The 16,962-nt window shown below is 40.2% G+C and overlaps 1 protein-coding gene across 2 annotated transcripts in view; it reads left to right on the forward strand.

The window, feature by feature from the left end:
• The window catches only part of LINGO1 (leucine rich repeat and Ig domain containing 1), a 245,330-nt gene extending 233,712 nt beyond the window's left edge, over window positions 1–11,618 (forward strand). For both annotated transcript variants that reach the window (XM_075273688.1, XM_075273686.1), the window contains one exon: window positions 9,261–11,618. In XM_075273688.1, the coding sequence (XP_075129789.1) occupies window positions 9,279–11,099 (1,821 nt within the window). In that variant the 5' untranslated portion in view covers window positions 9,261–9,278 and the 3' untranslated portion in view covers window positions 11,100–11,618. The remainder of the gene's footprint in view (window positions 1–9,260) is intronic.
• Window positions 11,619–16,962: the final 5,344 nt, after the last annotated feature.

A 16,962-nucleotide genomic window follows, 5' to 3' on the forward strand; every position in this document is an offset into this window, starting at 1 on the left:
AGTCTTAACTCTTGGACCCTCTGCTTGAAATTCCACAGCAGACAAGGAGGGTAGGAGAAGGTGAAAGCTAGGCATGCATACTACTCTCTCCGTCACTGTAGTTTACTGGAACCAGTCTAGCAGTGGAGGCGCCTTAAATGTGTATGGTTGTAATGCATGTTTAAGTGACGTATTATCCCATTAGTTGTCAATGTTCCAGCGGAAATCCTCATTCGATTTTTTTTCTTTCTAAGTTCCAGTTATCCTGCCTCCATTACGACATCCTAATACTTGTAGTTCAACTTAAATTCTTATGATTGATCTTATGATAATAGTAGCTGGGAAATAAGGAATAAGGGAAGGGAGTGAGCACCTCAAAGCAAAGTAACAAATAGGTACATTAAAAACAGCCTTGGGGAAGAGTATACTAAGATGGAGGCAGCCATACCCCAAATGTGCAATGCAAAAAAGATAACCCTAGGTTAGCAGCTCATAGCAAAGTAAAATAAATGAACTGCGAAAGCGAGAAATAGAAAATAATTATAATGCCCAAGAAAAAAAGCAGATTAAAAAGGTAACATATTTTTAGTATTTAGACAGATGGAAGTCAATCCTTATAATTATCTGTCACCATACTCCTTCTTAGGCCGAGCCCCCACACTGCAGAAATGCAGCTTTTTTTGTTGCAGCTTTTGTTGCGTTTTTTGAGCCAAAATCTTGAGTGAATTGAACAGAAAGGATAAGTATAAGAAATTACCAGATATTTCCAATTCCTTTTGTAGCCATTATTGGCTTTGGTTCAAAAACCCTCAGTAAAATCTGCAACAAAAAAAGCTGCGTTTCCGCAACGTGGGGCCTCAGCCTTAAAATTGTCACCTGAAAAGTTTTTACTTATGGCTGATCAAAAGTTTTGGATGATTCCTTTTTTTAGCCTGTTTAAGTAAACAGTTGTTTGTCAGTGTATAAAATAAGAGTTTCACAGTTATAAAATATGTATATTCCCTATTTGTTATACAAAGGAAGAATGGAAGACTGTGGTGCATCACATGATTTATTCACAATGCTAACTTTATTTTTTTGCACTTGCAATATGCATTAAAACTGCATGAGAAGATTACCTCAGCTTCCGTTTTATAATTGATATATTGGGTCATTTACTAAGAGCCTGTTGGTTTATAAAACACGTATTTGGGACATAAACGGCTATGTATGATAACCAACAAAAGTAACAAGCGTGTGCTTGTTGCCACTCACCATGCCCCGGTAGCCAAAGGGTGCACGACCTGATGATTCCCCGGACTTCAAGGGAAAAGGGTTCCACTGAAGAAAATGTATACAAATGGTCCGCAGTGCTTTGGTCCGGTAAAATTTAACTTTTATTTAAATATTAAAAGTCCATATCCACAGTGCAAAACAAAACAAACAAACAAACGCATAAAAAACGCCAACGCGTTTCGAGGTGCCCTCACCCCTTAGTCATGGCATATTGAACATCAAATAACTACTGCCTTAAATACGTCTGGATCCTGATTAGCACACTTGTGTTAGCTAAAACGTCACATCCGGGGGTTCACAAGAACCAATGCATAGATCACCATTGTTATTAACATATTCCCCTATACAAATGTATTTTTTAATATGCCCGGTGTACTTAAACATCCTAAAGTCACAAAATCTAATGTTCCCCATCGCATATTGCATAATATAAAGTAGAAAAAACTGCATATAACATCAGGTCATGTATCGCTCCGGTACCGCATCTCTAAAGGGGATGAAAAAACCTACCAACATTAGCTGTACAAACAAGCACATAGGTGGATAAACAGGTAAGTGAATACTGAACCATAAAGGTGATCCCACATTATGTATGTATTTTATACGATGCAAAAATCAACAAAAATACACAATCAGCGTGTTAAATAGTTTGGATATTATACTCACTCAAATAGCTGTATTAATAAAAAAGATAAGCGTATGCTTTCAAGATCCACTTCATGGTGTAATAACATCCATTCCTGTGTATAATCCACCATACTGGAAATGAAAAAATGAAAGAGCACGGCTTCTCTGTGTCATGGAAACAACAAATCACGTGACACAAAGGAGCCAATGAACAAGGGAGCTCACCCACAAGGAGGAGTTACACACATAGTGCAGTAGAATATTATCAGGCATCCTAAAGTCACCTGACTCATAATAACCAATAATGGGAAGGAAAAAGAAAATTCAAATTGCCTTTGCACAGAAAGGTCTAAATTCGTGCAACCTGACATATGAAACCTCAATAGATATACGTAAGATCTGTTCTGATGTTAAGACCTGTCGGGACCCTACAATTGAATTTAAGTATATAGTGTGCCTCTCTCTTTAATAAAATATCTTTTACGTTACCACCTCTGACAGGTTGATAAACTTTTTCCAACCCACAAAACCGCATCATGTTAGTACGACCTTCGTGTACTTCCGCAAAGTGCCTCGAAGCACCTGACATATACTCTATGTTCTTTTTACCACTATCACGGATGTGCTCCTGTATTCTAATACCCAATCTCCTGCTAGTACAACCTATGTAGTCTAATTTGCAAGTGGTACAGCGTATACAATAGATCACAGATGTTGTATTACAATCTAAATGACCTTTAATTCTCATACAAAAATCTGAAGCATAGCTCTGAAGTTGTGTACTAATAACTTTCATACAGGTCTTACATCTGGGTGTACCACATCTAGAGAAACCTATGCGCTCCCCTTTCCCACCAGCTGTATAGTTATCCAAAGACAAATAGCTAGGGGAAAGTATATTACCAAGTGTTTGACTTTTTCTTTCAACAAACTGTATTCCATTATTTAATATATGTCTGGTAACAGGATCTAGTTCCAGAATTGGTAAATTTCTCTTCACAATTTCCTTGATCTCACTAAATTGAGGACTATACGCTGTGCTGAAAACAAGTTTATTATCTTTGTTTGTCTTACTATTGACACCACAATTATCTGTTTGTTTTTTGTCTATCAGTAGTTCATCCCTATTCCGCGATTTAACTTTAGTTATAGCCCTTTGTAACATCCAATTCGGATAGCTACGATCCCTAAATCTGTCCACAGTGAGATCACTTAATATTTCAAAATCATTATCTCTACTACACGCCCTCCTAACTCTTGTCAATTCCCCCACTGGTATACCTTTAAGGGTATGAATAGGATGCCAACTATTACCCCTAAGAATGCTATTTCCTGCACTAGGCTTCCTGAACAGTGAGGTATGTACCTTGCCCTCTTCTACATCACCTATTAGGGTGATGTCCAGAAAATCAATAGATACTTTGTGGCAGGTGAATGTGAAAACAAGACCATGTTCATTGCCATTTAGATAATCAATGAACTCTGGTATGGGCGCTACATTTCCGACCCACACAATGAGCAGGTCATCAATGTAGCGCCCATACCAGAGGAGAGAAGTTACAAAAGGGTTAACATTTGTTTGTTTTGTTTTGCACTGTGGATATGGATATGGACTTTTAATATTTAAATAAAAGTTAAATTTTACCGGACCAAAGCACTGCGGGCTATGTATGATGTAGATGATTTCTAGTATATGACTGGCATTGAGGACCCCTCATTGTAGCTACACGTGACTGGAGAAAGATGTCCCATTCAAGTAAAATTTGATCTCAAAATGGTTAGAATTGTTTAAGTTCATGCATTGCCTAGCATGCCTGGTGATGCGGTAATCAATATCCTATAATGCCATTTGTTGGTTTGCAGATTTCAGTTCCATAGTAGTACAGTTCATTGTGAGGCCATTGCAGTCTCTAGTGAATCACTACTTTCTCTAGTATTGGGATAGCTTGCTTAGGTCCCAAAAGTAAAATTAATTCTGGGGGTTCATTGTACACCTACCTGCGAATTCTTATGTAGTCACACAACAGCAGGTCTCAGCTCCAGGCTGTGTGTGTGTGTGTGGGGGGGGGGCTGCAACATATGATTAGGCCTCTGCAGTGATGTCAAGAAGGCAGGGCCCCTGGATGGAGAATGTTGATCAGCTTGAATCTTTGCCAAGGTGTTGCTTCAAACACCCAATGTGTCTGTGTGTTTTAGGGATGCATAGGCTGGTTGAGCAGCTGCACAAAGCATATCTGTATGTAGTACTGTGATTGTACTGTGCACCATTGTGCAGGTGGTGGAGTAGCTGTGAGTCCTTTTCTGTAGGGCCCATTGGGGGATTTGCCTGCTTTCCTGTGGGCCAAGTCAGACCTGTCCCACCAATAGGGATCCTTTATTTTGCAAACTTAGTCTTTCAGACTACGCCCATTTCAATTAAATGTATAAAATCATGAGATGCAAAAACATAGGAAAACTTGAGTATGTCTGCAGGAATAGTTTAGAGACATTAGGAACAATACCTGGATCATTGCATTGCTGTGGACTGATATCCATCCAATATTTCTGTTTATTATTTCACTCAAGTCAGTATTGTATAAGATCTAATTTATGATAAAAAAAATTCACCAAATTCACTATAGACCAAAGACCAAATTCACTATATTTTTTTAATACAGTTAAGATGGAGGTGAAAAAAATCTATAAATCAGCACATATTGTTATCTAAAAAGGAGCATATACTGTAGATCTTTATGGAAAAGCCACCCAGTAATAATAGTGATAGTGAACAGACAGGTTCATGTTAATGGTGATGACTTTAACAACTTACGAATTGCCAATAGACTATATACAGTGGGGCAAAAAAGTATTTAGTCAGTCACCAATAGTGCAAGTTCCACCACTTAAAAAGATGAGAGGCGTCTGTAATTTACATCATAGGTAGACCTCAACTATGAGAGACAAAATGAGAAAACAAATCCAGAAAATCACATTGTCTGATTTTGTAAGAATTTATTTTCAAATTATGGTGGAAAATAAGTATTTGGTCACCTACAAACAATCAAGATTTCTGGCTCTCACAGACCTGTAACTTCTTCTTTAAGAGTCTCCTCTTTCCTCCACTCATTACCTGTAGTAATGGCACCTGTTTAAACTTGTTATCACTATAAAAAGACACCTGTGCACACCCTCAAACAGTCAGACTCCAAACTCCACTATGGTGAAGACCAAAGAGCTGTCAAAGGACACCAGAAACAAAATTGTAGCCCTGCACCAGGCTGGGAAGACTGAATCTGCAATAGGCAACCAGTTTGAATTGAAGAAATCAACTGTGGGAGCAATAATTAGAAAATGGAAGACGTACAAGACCACTGATAATCTCCCTCGATCTGGGGCTCCACACAAAATCTCACCCCGTGGGGTCAAAATGATCACAAGAACGGTGAGCAAAAATCCCAGAACCACGCGGGGGGACCTAGTGAATGAACTGCAGAGAGCTGGGACCAATGTAACAAAGCCTACCATCAGTAACACACTACGCCGTCAGGGACTCAGATCCTGCAGTGCCAGACGTGTCCCACTGCTTAAGCCAGTACATGTCCGGGCCCGTCTGAAGTTTGCTAGAGAGCATTTGGATGATCCAGAAGAGTATTGGGAGAATGTCCTATGGTCTGATGAAACCAAAATGGAACTGTTTGGTAGAAACACAACTTTTCGTGTATGGAGGAAAAAGAATACTGAGTTGTATCCATCAAACACCATACCTACTGTAAAGCATGGGGGTGGAAACATCATGCTTTGGGGCTTTCTCTGCAAAGGGGCCAGGACGACTGATCCGGGTACATGAAAGAATGAATGGGGCCATGTATCGTGAGATTTTGAGTGCAAACCTCCTTCCATCAGCAAGGGCATTGAAGATGAAATGTGGCTGGGTCTCTCAACATGACAATGATCCAAAGCACACCGCCAGGACAACGAAGGAGTGGCTTTGTAAGAAGCATTTCAAGGTCCTGGAGTGGCCTAGCCAGTCTCCAGATCTCAACCCTATAGAAAACCTTTGGAGGGAGTTGAAACTCAGTGTTGCCAAGCGACAGCCCCAAAACATCACTGCTCTAGAGGAGATCTGCATGGAGGAATGGGCCAACATACCAACAACAGTGTGTGCCAACCTTGTGAAGACTTACAGAAAACGTTTGACCTCTGTCATTGCCAACAAAGGATATATAACAAAGTATTGAGATGAAATTTTGTTACTGACCAAATACTTATTTTCCACCATAATTTGCAAATAAATTCTTACAAAATCAGACAATGTGATTTTCTGGATTTGTTTTCTCATTTTGTCTCTCATAGTTGAGGTCTTCCTATGATGTAAATTACAAACGCCTCTCATCTTTTTAAGTGTTGGAACTTGCACTATTGGTAACTGACTAAATACTTTTTTGCCCCACTGTAAGTCTGGTTGGTCCCTCTCTTGTTGTTCAAGGACGTACCAGTACATCCTTGCAGGTTTAAGCAGCTGCACTAAATCGTGCAGCTTCAGAAGTGGGGAGCTGGCTGTACCTACAGCCGGAGTTCCCATAGAGTAGACAGGGAATGTTTATTGACGTCACTTCCTTCCCAATCTCTGTGTACATAGTGATCAATGAGCGCTGTATACCCATCTGTGGGAGCCATAATGATGCGGCTCCCCTCTGACCTGGCGGTCATATGATCTGCAGGAATCAGAGGCTATTAGAGCTGCTGGGTCCTAGAGGACCCAGATCAGCTCAGACAATCATGGGCAGGAGGCAGCATTCCTCCTGTAACTGGGGCTGTGGGTATTAGTCACAGTTACACTGGAAATCAGCCTCCTCCACCAAAAAAAGAAGTGTTCAGATTCCCCCAAAGGTCTATTATGATCTTCTGGGAACACAATGTAAAAAATAAATAAATATAAAAGTAAAAATAAATAATTAGAATAAATAAATAATATGCCAATACCTTGCCCTCATCACAGGTTCTAGCCTCACCCCCGAAACAACACAAAATTATAATTACCATAACGGAGAGGAGAAACTATTTTAAAAAGACACTTTGTGCTATTAAGTAAAAAAAAAAAAAAAAAAAAAGAGTGAAAAGTGAGAAACAGGCACATTTTCCCTCTTTTCTTTATATTTTCCCTGATATAATTTTTTTTTAATAACATGCAAAAATAAAGCCAACATAAAAATAAAGCCCTATTTGTCACTGAAAAAAAGACACAAAAATTAGTAGAATACCCAAATGATAAAAATGTTATATCCCTCAAAACCACACATATGAAAAAAGCTGAAAATGTGTCCGGTTAGGTCGTTAATAAAAAAAAAATAATAATAATAATGGTGCTAAAAAAATCCCAGTATTGGAAACATTTAGTGTTTCTAGTGCATTGCATTGCATTGTGGATAAGATTATATAATGTACTGTTATATTCGGGATAAATGTGTATAGCGAATAGAAGGTTGAGAGATCACTATATGTGTTATAACTGGAACGTGCTGAGATATTTAAGTATCATACTAGATATAGCTGCGAGTGTTCGCATTCTCTATAGCACAAACACTGTGCTTACCGTCACATCATGTGTTAATTCATCCTCCCTTTTCCCAGACTAAAGTTCCTTGTCTGTAATTATCGTTAATCGTCTAATTGCCCTGTCTGCAATGGAATAGCAGAGGAGGTGGGGGCTATGTCTTTGTTTACATCTCTAATGTGCAGAAAAGGTGGAGCAAAACGCTTAGAGAGGGTTCCTGGCGGCCACGCTGCAGCTCTCTCCTACCACAGGCATCTAATGCTGTACGTTGTATGTGCTGTTTTATACATTTCCGCTTCTAGGAGCTAGTGTCTATGTTTTACTTGTTTATTTCACGTATTGCTGGACACGATATTACGCAACTAAACATAGGACTATGCTGCATTGTCCTCTTTGGGGATTATTTTCTTTGTGTTTTCTAGCATCAGTGGTCAACATGGCCACATAGTTTATATATATATATATATATATATATATATATATATATATATATATATATATATTTATTATAAAAATGTCTATACAAGAAAGCCCTAGATAATAACAGTACATGGTAGGCAGGGATAAAACATAAATGCTTAGTGAAAGAACATGACCATCACCTAACAGCGACAGCGATAGAAAGCTTTAGAGTTGAAAGCTGCGTTTTAGTGCCCACACATGTTGTACTTAGATGCACCTGCCAACCAGCAGAGTCCCCGCAAGTAGATTAATGTGTAAACAGCTTAGATCGTGTCCTCCTTACATCGTATATAATGTTTCAGCCTTTATTCACACACAATTATGAACCTGTGCTGTGACCTACTCCTACCTGTTCGAATAATCTCAGATATCTGCAGCTTTACATGTATTTGGTAGTTTATGTAATTTCTGATGATCCATCACCAACTAATCTGTCCTCACAAAAGACTTCATCGCCAGCAAAAACATGGGGCATCTGACTATAGTTCATGTTGTGCCCAGATAAAAGACAATGGAGCGTATCGCAGGTAACACTGGTGGCAATGATACTTTATGTGGACACATTCGGGGGAATTTATCATTACCTCTACAAAGCGTCCCTTTCCCATTTGATGTTGACTACAATATTCTTTATATACAAAACACTAAGTATTTACCATGAACGTCTAATCCTGGACTAATACTGGATCTAGTTTATTATTATTGATTCTTATGATTGATTTTATAACTTTTTTCTTCTGTTGGGAATGAAATAGCATTAATTCTTCATCATGTCTACAAATTACTAAATGATGCTTCAATACATTGCATCTTTTGATAATGCCCAAGCAGTCATCAGCTATTGAGACACAGGCAGTGCATTTGCATGTTAACATTTCTACATACACACATATATATGTATATAGAGAGAGAGACTAACCGCACAGGTGACACACCCCGAGGCAAAGCTGGGTCCTCATACAGTGAGCAGGACCAAGAAGAAGGTCCTTATGAAATATAGTATTTAGTCACAAACATTGCTGCATTCACTCACTGTTGTTCTTGGTTATCGGCCATTATCAAAGGATTGTATATTCTTAGCTTTACTGACATGCACCATTATCAAAGTATCACCACCAGCATGGCCTGTATTGCACCAATGAAGATTATCTTACACCTAGTGCAGTTTCCAGGATTTGCTGGATTTTTTTTTACAAGGCATAATAAATTTGGGCCATTCTCTACAATGTGGGTGTCAATAATAAATGAATTAACATTTCAAAGGGTAAACGCAATATGTTTGAGACCAGTGATTTATTGGGAGCAGTAAGCTTGCTTTTATAACAAGATTGTTGAATATAACTTTTTAATGTGAGTATTATAAAATATGTCTTTTTCTTTCTAGGTGAGTCCAAGGTCCAGTATGATTCTCCCGCTGCCACCCTGCCTGTGTCCCATCCTCTTGCTTGTAGTGGGCTCCTACCTGTCTGGCTCTGCCTCAGGTTGCCCCCAACGCTGTGATTGCTCTGCTCAGGATCGCTCAGTTCTCTGCCATCGTAAGCGGCATCTTAACGTTCCTGAAGGCATCCCCACTGACACACGGCTACTGGACCTAAGCAAAAATCGGATCAAGACACTTAACCAGGACGAATTTTCTGCCTTTCCTTATTTGGAGGAGTTGGAACTTAATGAGAACATTGTGTCCATCATTGAACCTGGCGCCTTCAATGGTCTTTTCAATCTACGTTTCCTAGGGCTGCGAAATAATCGTCTAAAACTCATTCCACTAGGTGTTTTCACAGGACTTAGTAACCTTACACAACTTGACATTAGTGAGAACAAAATTGTTATTCTTCTGGATGACATGTTCCAGGACCTGTATAATCTCAAATCTCTTGAAGTTGGAGATAATGATTTGGTATACATCTCTCACCGTGCCTTCCGTGGACTCAACAGTCTGGAAGAGCTGACACTGGAAAAATGCAACCTTACATTGGTGCCCACAGAGGCTTTGTCCCACCTTCATGGTCTCATCTCTCTAAGGCTAAGGTACCTCAATATCAATGTCATTCGTGACTATTCTTTCAAAAGGTTGTTTCGGCTGAAAAACCTAGAGGTTGCACATTGGCCATATTTGGACACAATGACATCCAATAGCCTCTATGGGTTGAATTTAACTTCTCTGTCTGTTACTCATTGCAATTTGAGCAGTATACCGTATGTGGCAATCAGACATCTTGTTTATCTTCGATTTCTTAATCTTTCATATAACCCCATCACATCTGTGGAGGGATCTATGTTGCATGAGTTGCTTAGACTACAGGAGTTTCATCTGGTAGGTGGACAACTGACTGTGGTGGAACCCTATGCCTTCCGAGGTCTTAACCATTTGCGAGTACTGAATGTCTCCTCCAATCTTCTCAGTACACTGGAGGAATCTTCCTTCCATTCTGTGGGTAATCTGGAGACCCTAATTTTAGACCGCAACCCACTGGCTTGTGACTGTCGACTATTATGGATCTTCCGGCGACGTTGGCGCCTCAACTTCAATCGACAGCAGCCTTCTTGCTCCAGTCCAGAGTATGTACAGGGAAAGGAGTTCAAAGATTTTCCAGATGTTCTGCAGCCTAATTACTTCACTTGTCGCCGTGCACGAATCCAGGATCGAAGTCCACAAGTGGTACATGTAGATGAAGGTCATACTGTTCACTTTTTCTGCCGGGCTGACGGTGATCCACCACCAACCATACTGTGGCAATCCCCAAGAAAGACTTTCGTCACCAGCAAAAGCAATGGGCGTCTGACTGTATTTCCAGATGGAACATTGGAGGTACGTTATGCCCAGATACAAGATAATGGGACTTACCACTGTGTGGCAAGTAATGCTGGTGGCAATGATACTTCATTAGCTCATCTCCATGTACGCAGTTATTCTCCAGATTGGCCTCACCAACCCAACAAGACCTTTGCCTTCATCTCAAACCAGCCGAATGAAAGTGATGTCAATAGCACTCGTGCAAGTGTTCCATTCCCATTTGATATTAAGACTTTAATCATTGCAACCACAATGGGCTTTATATCCTTCTTGGGGGTGGTTTTGTTCTGCTTGGTCCTTCTTTTTCTTTGGAGCAGGGGTAAAGGAAATACCAAACACAACATTGAGATTGAGTATGTGCCACGAAAGTCTGATGCTGGACTCTCCTCTGCAGATGCTCCTCGCAAGTTTAATATGAAGATGATCTGATACAGGTTGACCCCTGGGGAAGGAGAGGGATGGGGTTATATGGGCAGTTAGTGGAATGCACGAAGCCTTTTCTCATCCTACCTTCTCTAACGCAGCTGTTTAAATACAACCAACATGACTTTTTTAAGGAAAGCAATGATAACAGGGATTCCTTATCCTGTTGTTTTCGATCCATGGACTTTGTATGTTTGGGGAATGACCTTTGCACTTTTAACCTTGTGAATTTGATCCCCAAAACTTCCCCAGATTTCAAGAAATGCCCCCCGGTCATACCAACAATACATTTGTTGATATGGCCTTCGTGAGGCTAGGCTGAGTTGAGAGAATATAATAAAAAAAGAAAGAATTGGTAAATTTACTGAGTACAGTATGAGGTGTTGAGAGTGTGGGAGGCCAAGAGACTAAAACTGAACTTTGACCTCTGTATCTTCTCCTGATTTCAATACCTGTGATTTTTATGAAAAAAATAAATAACAATATTATGGAAAAAATTAAAGAAAAACTGTAAAACTCCAAAAAGTTATCTTATTTTTAAAAATTACATTATTGTCTTGTATGTTTTGTGGCATTTGAGGTTTGTTCATAAAATGCTGTTTAGAGTCATTTAAGTAAAGCGACGAAACATTGAGGTTTTATGGAGTGTAAGTGATAATAACAGTATGTATGTTGCTTTAGGAAATGCACAAACAAAAATGATTGCTTTCCATTTATACTGATCCTCAAAACTTCCCAAATCTACATGTGATCTTACATCATCCTCTTCAAGAATAACCCTTACACATGATCTTTTATGTATCTGCTAAAACACTTGGCATATAACAGTGATGTTGAACCTTTTAGAGACAGAATGCCCAAACTGCAACCCAAAATCCAGTTATTTATCGCAACACTGCAATTTAAGCTTAACACAGTGGCTCCCACGCAGTACAATCTGCTCCACAGTGGCCCCAAAAAGTACAGTATACGCCACAGTGGCCCCTACACAGAATAATATGCTCCACTGTAACTCCCAAACAGTAGTCACAATCTTCTGTCAGTGTAAGCCACTGCCCTCGATTCCCCATTAGCGAGGAGGAGCCTGACTGGGGTGATGGAGCAAGTGCACACTGAGAGGGCTCTGAGTGCCCCCTCTGGCACGGTTGCCATAGCTTCGCCACCACGGGCCTCTAATCACTTTTTTTGCATCTGAATTTGCACAAATGTGACGTATTTCATCTGACTTGAACAGTGTACAGTCATACACTGCATTTTCACAATATCGGGTCCCAGAAAAGGGTAAGTTCACACAGGGTTTTTTTGTACTGAATTTTGACGCTAAGGCCGCCTCAAAATCGGGTCCAAAAAATAAATGGGCCTAGTTGGGAGGGACTGTCTCGCTGTGGCGGATTCTGCCACGGAATCCACGTCAAGATAGGGCAGCTCGCTTCTTTATCCACGAGCGGCAAAAAAATCCTAGCAGAAAAATGAAGTGAAAGGCTCCCATTGAAGTCAATGGGAGGCGTTTTTTGGAGCCGGATTCTGAGGCGGATTCCACATCAAAATCCGGTCTAAAAAACCCGTGTGAACTTACCCTTAGGCTGGGGCCCGATATTGTGAAAACGCAACGTTTTGGCCGCAGTGGAAATATCACAGCGAAGAATGCTGCATTCTACAATACCTGCAAAGTGGATGCGATTCTGACTAACTCCATTCACATATTGCTGAAAAAATCCGCAGAAAAAATGCTGTGGTTTCAAAAACGCTGGCATTTTCTGTGCAGATTTAATTGAAAGAAAACCTGAGCCGAGCCTTGTTTATTTAATATTGCATTAAACTATAGAGCTATAAGAAATTGTAATTTTACTGGGAATACAAAATACACAAAAGCTGCCATTTTAAAATCAATTTCTAAGCATTTTAAACACCAGAAGAGAACACTATGTGATGGAGCCGGAACAGAAATAAACTGAAAGTGTGCCAGGGCTCACAGAAGTCCCATGTAGCCTTACACACTACACTAAGGGCAGTTTTCAGGACACAGCATGTTTAAGTGAAAAAATGTGGGTTTTTTTTTCCATTTTTCACCATTCTTGCTAATTGGGCAATAAAATGGCTGGAGCTGGGCATGGAGTGGTGGGATTTTGTGACCCAACTCATGGACTATTGAATATGTCAAAAAACTGGTGTAAGTAACACTTAAAATCAATGCCAATTCCCAGTTGTCATAGATTTCAGTTACTTGTGCATTGATATCTCTGACATGCACAACATTTATTACCCCTTAATGACGCAGGGTAGTTTGTATGTTAATGCTTTTCAATTTTTTTCATATTTTCCTGGTCCACTTTCCAAACTTCATAACTTTTTTATTTTTCTGTCGAGTCCCCGAACGGAATACCAAATGCAGATGTGAACCAGGCCCAAGTAAGGGCATATTCTTTGCGTGATGAGTTGTAATTTCATTTGGCACCATTTTGGATACATATAATGTTTTGATTAGCTTTTATTGAAGTTTTGGGGGGGTCCTTATGAGCAAAACACAATTCTATCATTATTTTTTACATTTTGTTCCTATAGCGTTCACTATGCATTAAAAATGATGTGGCAACTTTGTCCAGCGGGTCGTTACAATTACGGTAATACTATATTTATATTGGTTTTATTATGTTTTCCGCGTTCACTAATAAAACCTCATTTTTAAAAATGCCTATAACATTTTTACTGTTCTGTTCACAGAGATAAGTAAAGGCTTTTTCTTTGCAGGACAAGTTGTAGTTTTATTGGTACCAATTTTTGGTATGTATGACTTTTTGATCACTTTTTATTGCTATTTTTTTGGGGAAATGACATGACCAAAATATATTAATTTTCATTTAGATCAAATATTTTTGGATAGTGAGTACTTATACGCACATGGGAATATTTAACACGTTTGGTTAATTTATTTTGTTTGTACAGTGTGTTTTTTTAAATCAAAAGGTGTATTGTTTAAAGCGGACCTTTCATGTCCTCGGGGCACATGCGGTTTTATATTATTATTATTATTTATTTATATAGCACCATTAATTCCATGGTGCTTTACATTTGGGGGTTACATACAATACACAGAATATACAGGTAGATATAATACTAACAGTGACAGACTGGCACAGCGGGGTAGAGGGCCCTGCCCGCGAGGGCTTACAGTCTATGAGGGAAGGGGGTAGAGACAGAAGGAGAGGGGGAGACTGTACAGATGGCAGTGCGGTGATAGTGTTATTGGAGGTTGTAGGCCTTCCTGAATAGGTGAGTCTTCAGGGCCTTCTGGAATCCTGTGATTGTGGGGATCAGTCTTATGTGTCGTGGTAAGGAGTTCCAGAGTATGGGGGATGCACGAGAGAAATCTTGGAGACGGTTGTGTGAGGAGTGGATGACAGCAGAGTGGAGTAAGAGGTCGTTGGAGGATCTGAGGTTACATGTGGGCAGGTAGCGGGAGATGAGGTCAGAGATATATGGAGGGGACAGGTTGTGGATGGCTTTGTATGTTAGCGTTAGTAGCTTGAACTCAATTCACTGGGCTATAGGTAGCCAGTGGAGGGACTGGCAGAGGGGAGCAGCCGATGAAGATCGGGGGGTGAGGTGGATTAAGCGAGCAGCACAGTTTAAGGTGGACTGGAGGGGGGCGAGGGTGTTAGCTGGGAGTCCATGGAGTAAGGTGTTGCAGTAGTCTAGGCGGGAGATTATTAGGGCCTGGACGAGCATCTTGGTAGTTTCCTGGGTGAGGAAGGGGCGAATTCGGTGGATGTTCTTGAGCTGGAGGCGGCAGGAGGTGTTGAGGGCTTGAATATGTGGCTTGAAGGATAGGTCAGAGTCCAGGGTTGCCCCAAGGCATCGGGCCTGTGGGACAGGGGTAATTGTAGTTCCATTAACTTTGATAAATGGGTCAGGTGGAGGGGCCATACAGGATGGGCTGAAGATGATAAACTCTGTTTTCTCCATGTTGAGTTTGAGAAAGCGGGAGGAGAGGAAGGAGGCCCACTGTTGGTTTCCCATTATGTGCCCCAGGTGAAGATCTTGCCCCCAAACCACCCAGATACCATGATTGCTATTGATCATGTCATCTGAGAGGTTAAGCCACCAGAGTTGGAGTATTTTCCTGGGTCCTGAGTCTCGGCTGTGTAATAATGTTGAAGTCATCCCATAGACACAGCTCTGGTACTATGACGCTGAGCGTTAACTATTTGCTCTACATGACATAATAGTATGGCGCAGAGCGGGAAGGGGTTATAAGGCGCCTCTTAATAAGTTTAGCACATCTCAGGCTGAATTACTCCTTCCTGCTCTTCACCCAGGGGCATAACTATATGGATGAAGAGGTAGAATCTGCTACCAGGCCTTGGAGCCTCAGGGGACCCAAAGGCTTACAACATAAGAAGACACTAGCATTATACTTAGCACATAGTAAGTGTGGGCTCCATTACATATTTAGCATTTGGGCCCAGGAGCTTCAGGTTACGCTCAAACATTGCACTGATCATAATGCACATCACTGTAATAGTTTAGCACTGCAATGTGCAGCTATTTTTTAAGAATTAAATGCAAAATATAACAACCATAATTTATCACCAATGTAAAGTATGTTGTGTAACAAGAAAAAGTCCTGTAAATGCTATGTAGCAATGTAATGGATTGGATGTAAATCCCATCCACACACTGCTATAAAAACCCACAATGCAAAGTGTTTTGCTCAGCTGGCTTTCAAAACGCAACAGGTCAATTACTGCAGCGTGTGTGACCATGGTTTGAACCTTTGCAATGCTAAGGCTGAAGGTCAGACCAGCCACCTGGGAACTGCGACTCAAAGCCGCTGTGAAAACTAGTCGATATTGGCTGTTCGTTGCCATGGGCTGGGCCGCTGCAGGATGTCAGCTGTAGACATCTCACAGAGGACCTGTCCTATGTGGCCTTAGCCATAAAGTTATTCTTGCATAAAGTGACACATGTCAGATTAGAAAATAGGGATTGAGCCTCAAGGCCCAAACTACAGTAGGCAGTTTCCTTAGTGAATTAAGACTACAGGCTCAGTACATCTGCCCTATTGAATTTCAATTTTGTTATGGTGTTTTTTTAACCAGCATTTTATTTTTTTTTATTTTGTCATGTAAGGAACATTTCGTGTTTATGTTGTCTTTGAAGTCCAATAGCAAAACCTATTGCAATTGTAAAATGTAAACAATGCCATACCGAGAACATGCTGCAAACTACTACTCACTCTCTGATGCAAAAAATTCTCTGATTGACGCAGAAAGTCTCTGTATGCAGCATTTTATATATTTACCACATTTTCATTAGCAAAATGCAGCTACGAAAAATTAACCTAGAAAAAAAACAGTGGAAAAAAATATATCAAAAATGCTTATATTTCTCACAGCTTTTCTGCATTTTCAGCATTTCTCCTCCCCATATAAATCTACAAATGGCAGAATTTCTTTAGTTAGAACTAATATGCTGCTGTTTTTTTTAAAAAAAAAGAGAAAAAAAATGCTATGTTTTCTGCAGCATTTTTTTCTGCAAGGCGTTGCTGTTGTGGAAGCATGATAGAAAAACGTTGCATTTCACAGTTCCAGCAGAGTGAATGAGATTTTACGTTCGAAAATCGTATTTTCTCCATAGACTTAAATAGATGGCAGTGAAAATGCAAAATCAGAAGGAAACCAGTGAATAATTCAAGTGTGCTAACCAGAGGCCATGAATGAAAGCATGTTATCCGTGTGCCGCCCGTGTACCTGCCGTGCTTCTGTGACCCCTTTCATTCAATGAATAGGAGGCACAGAAGCAGGGTTGCAGAATCAGACAGGAATAGGAACTGTTCCAGCATGTTGGCCCGCACACGTGACCGTGTAAA

Source organism: Leptodactylus fuscus, chromosome 5 (genome assembly GCF_031893055.1).
Source record: "Leptodactylus fuscus isolate aLepFus1 chromosome 5, aLepFus1.hap2, whole genome shotgun sequence".
Taxonomy (NCBI): Eukaryota; Metazoa; Chordata; class Amphibia; order Anura; family Leptodactylidae; genus Leptodactylus; species Leptodactylus fuscus.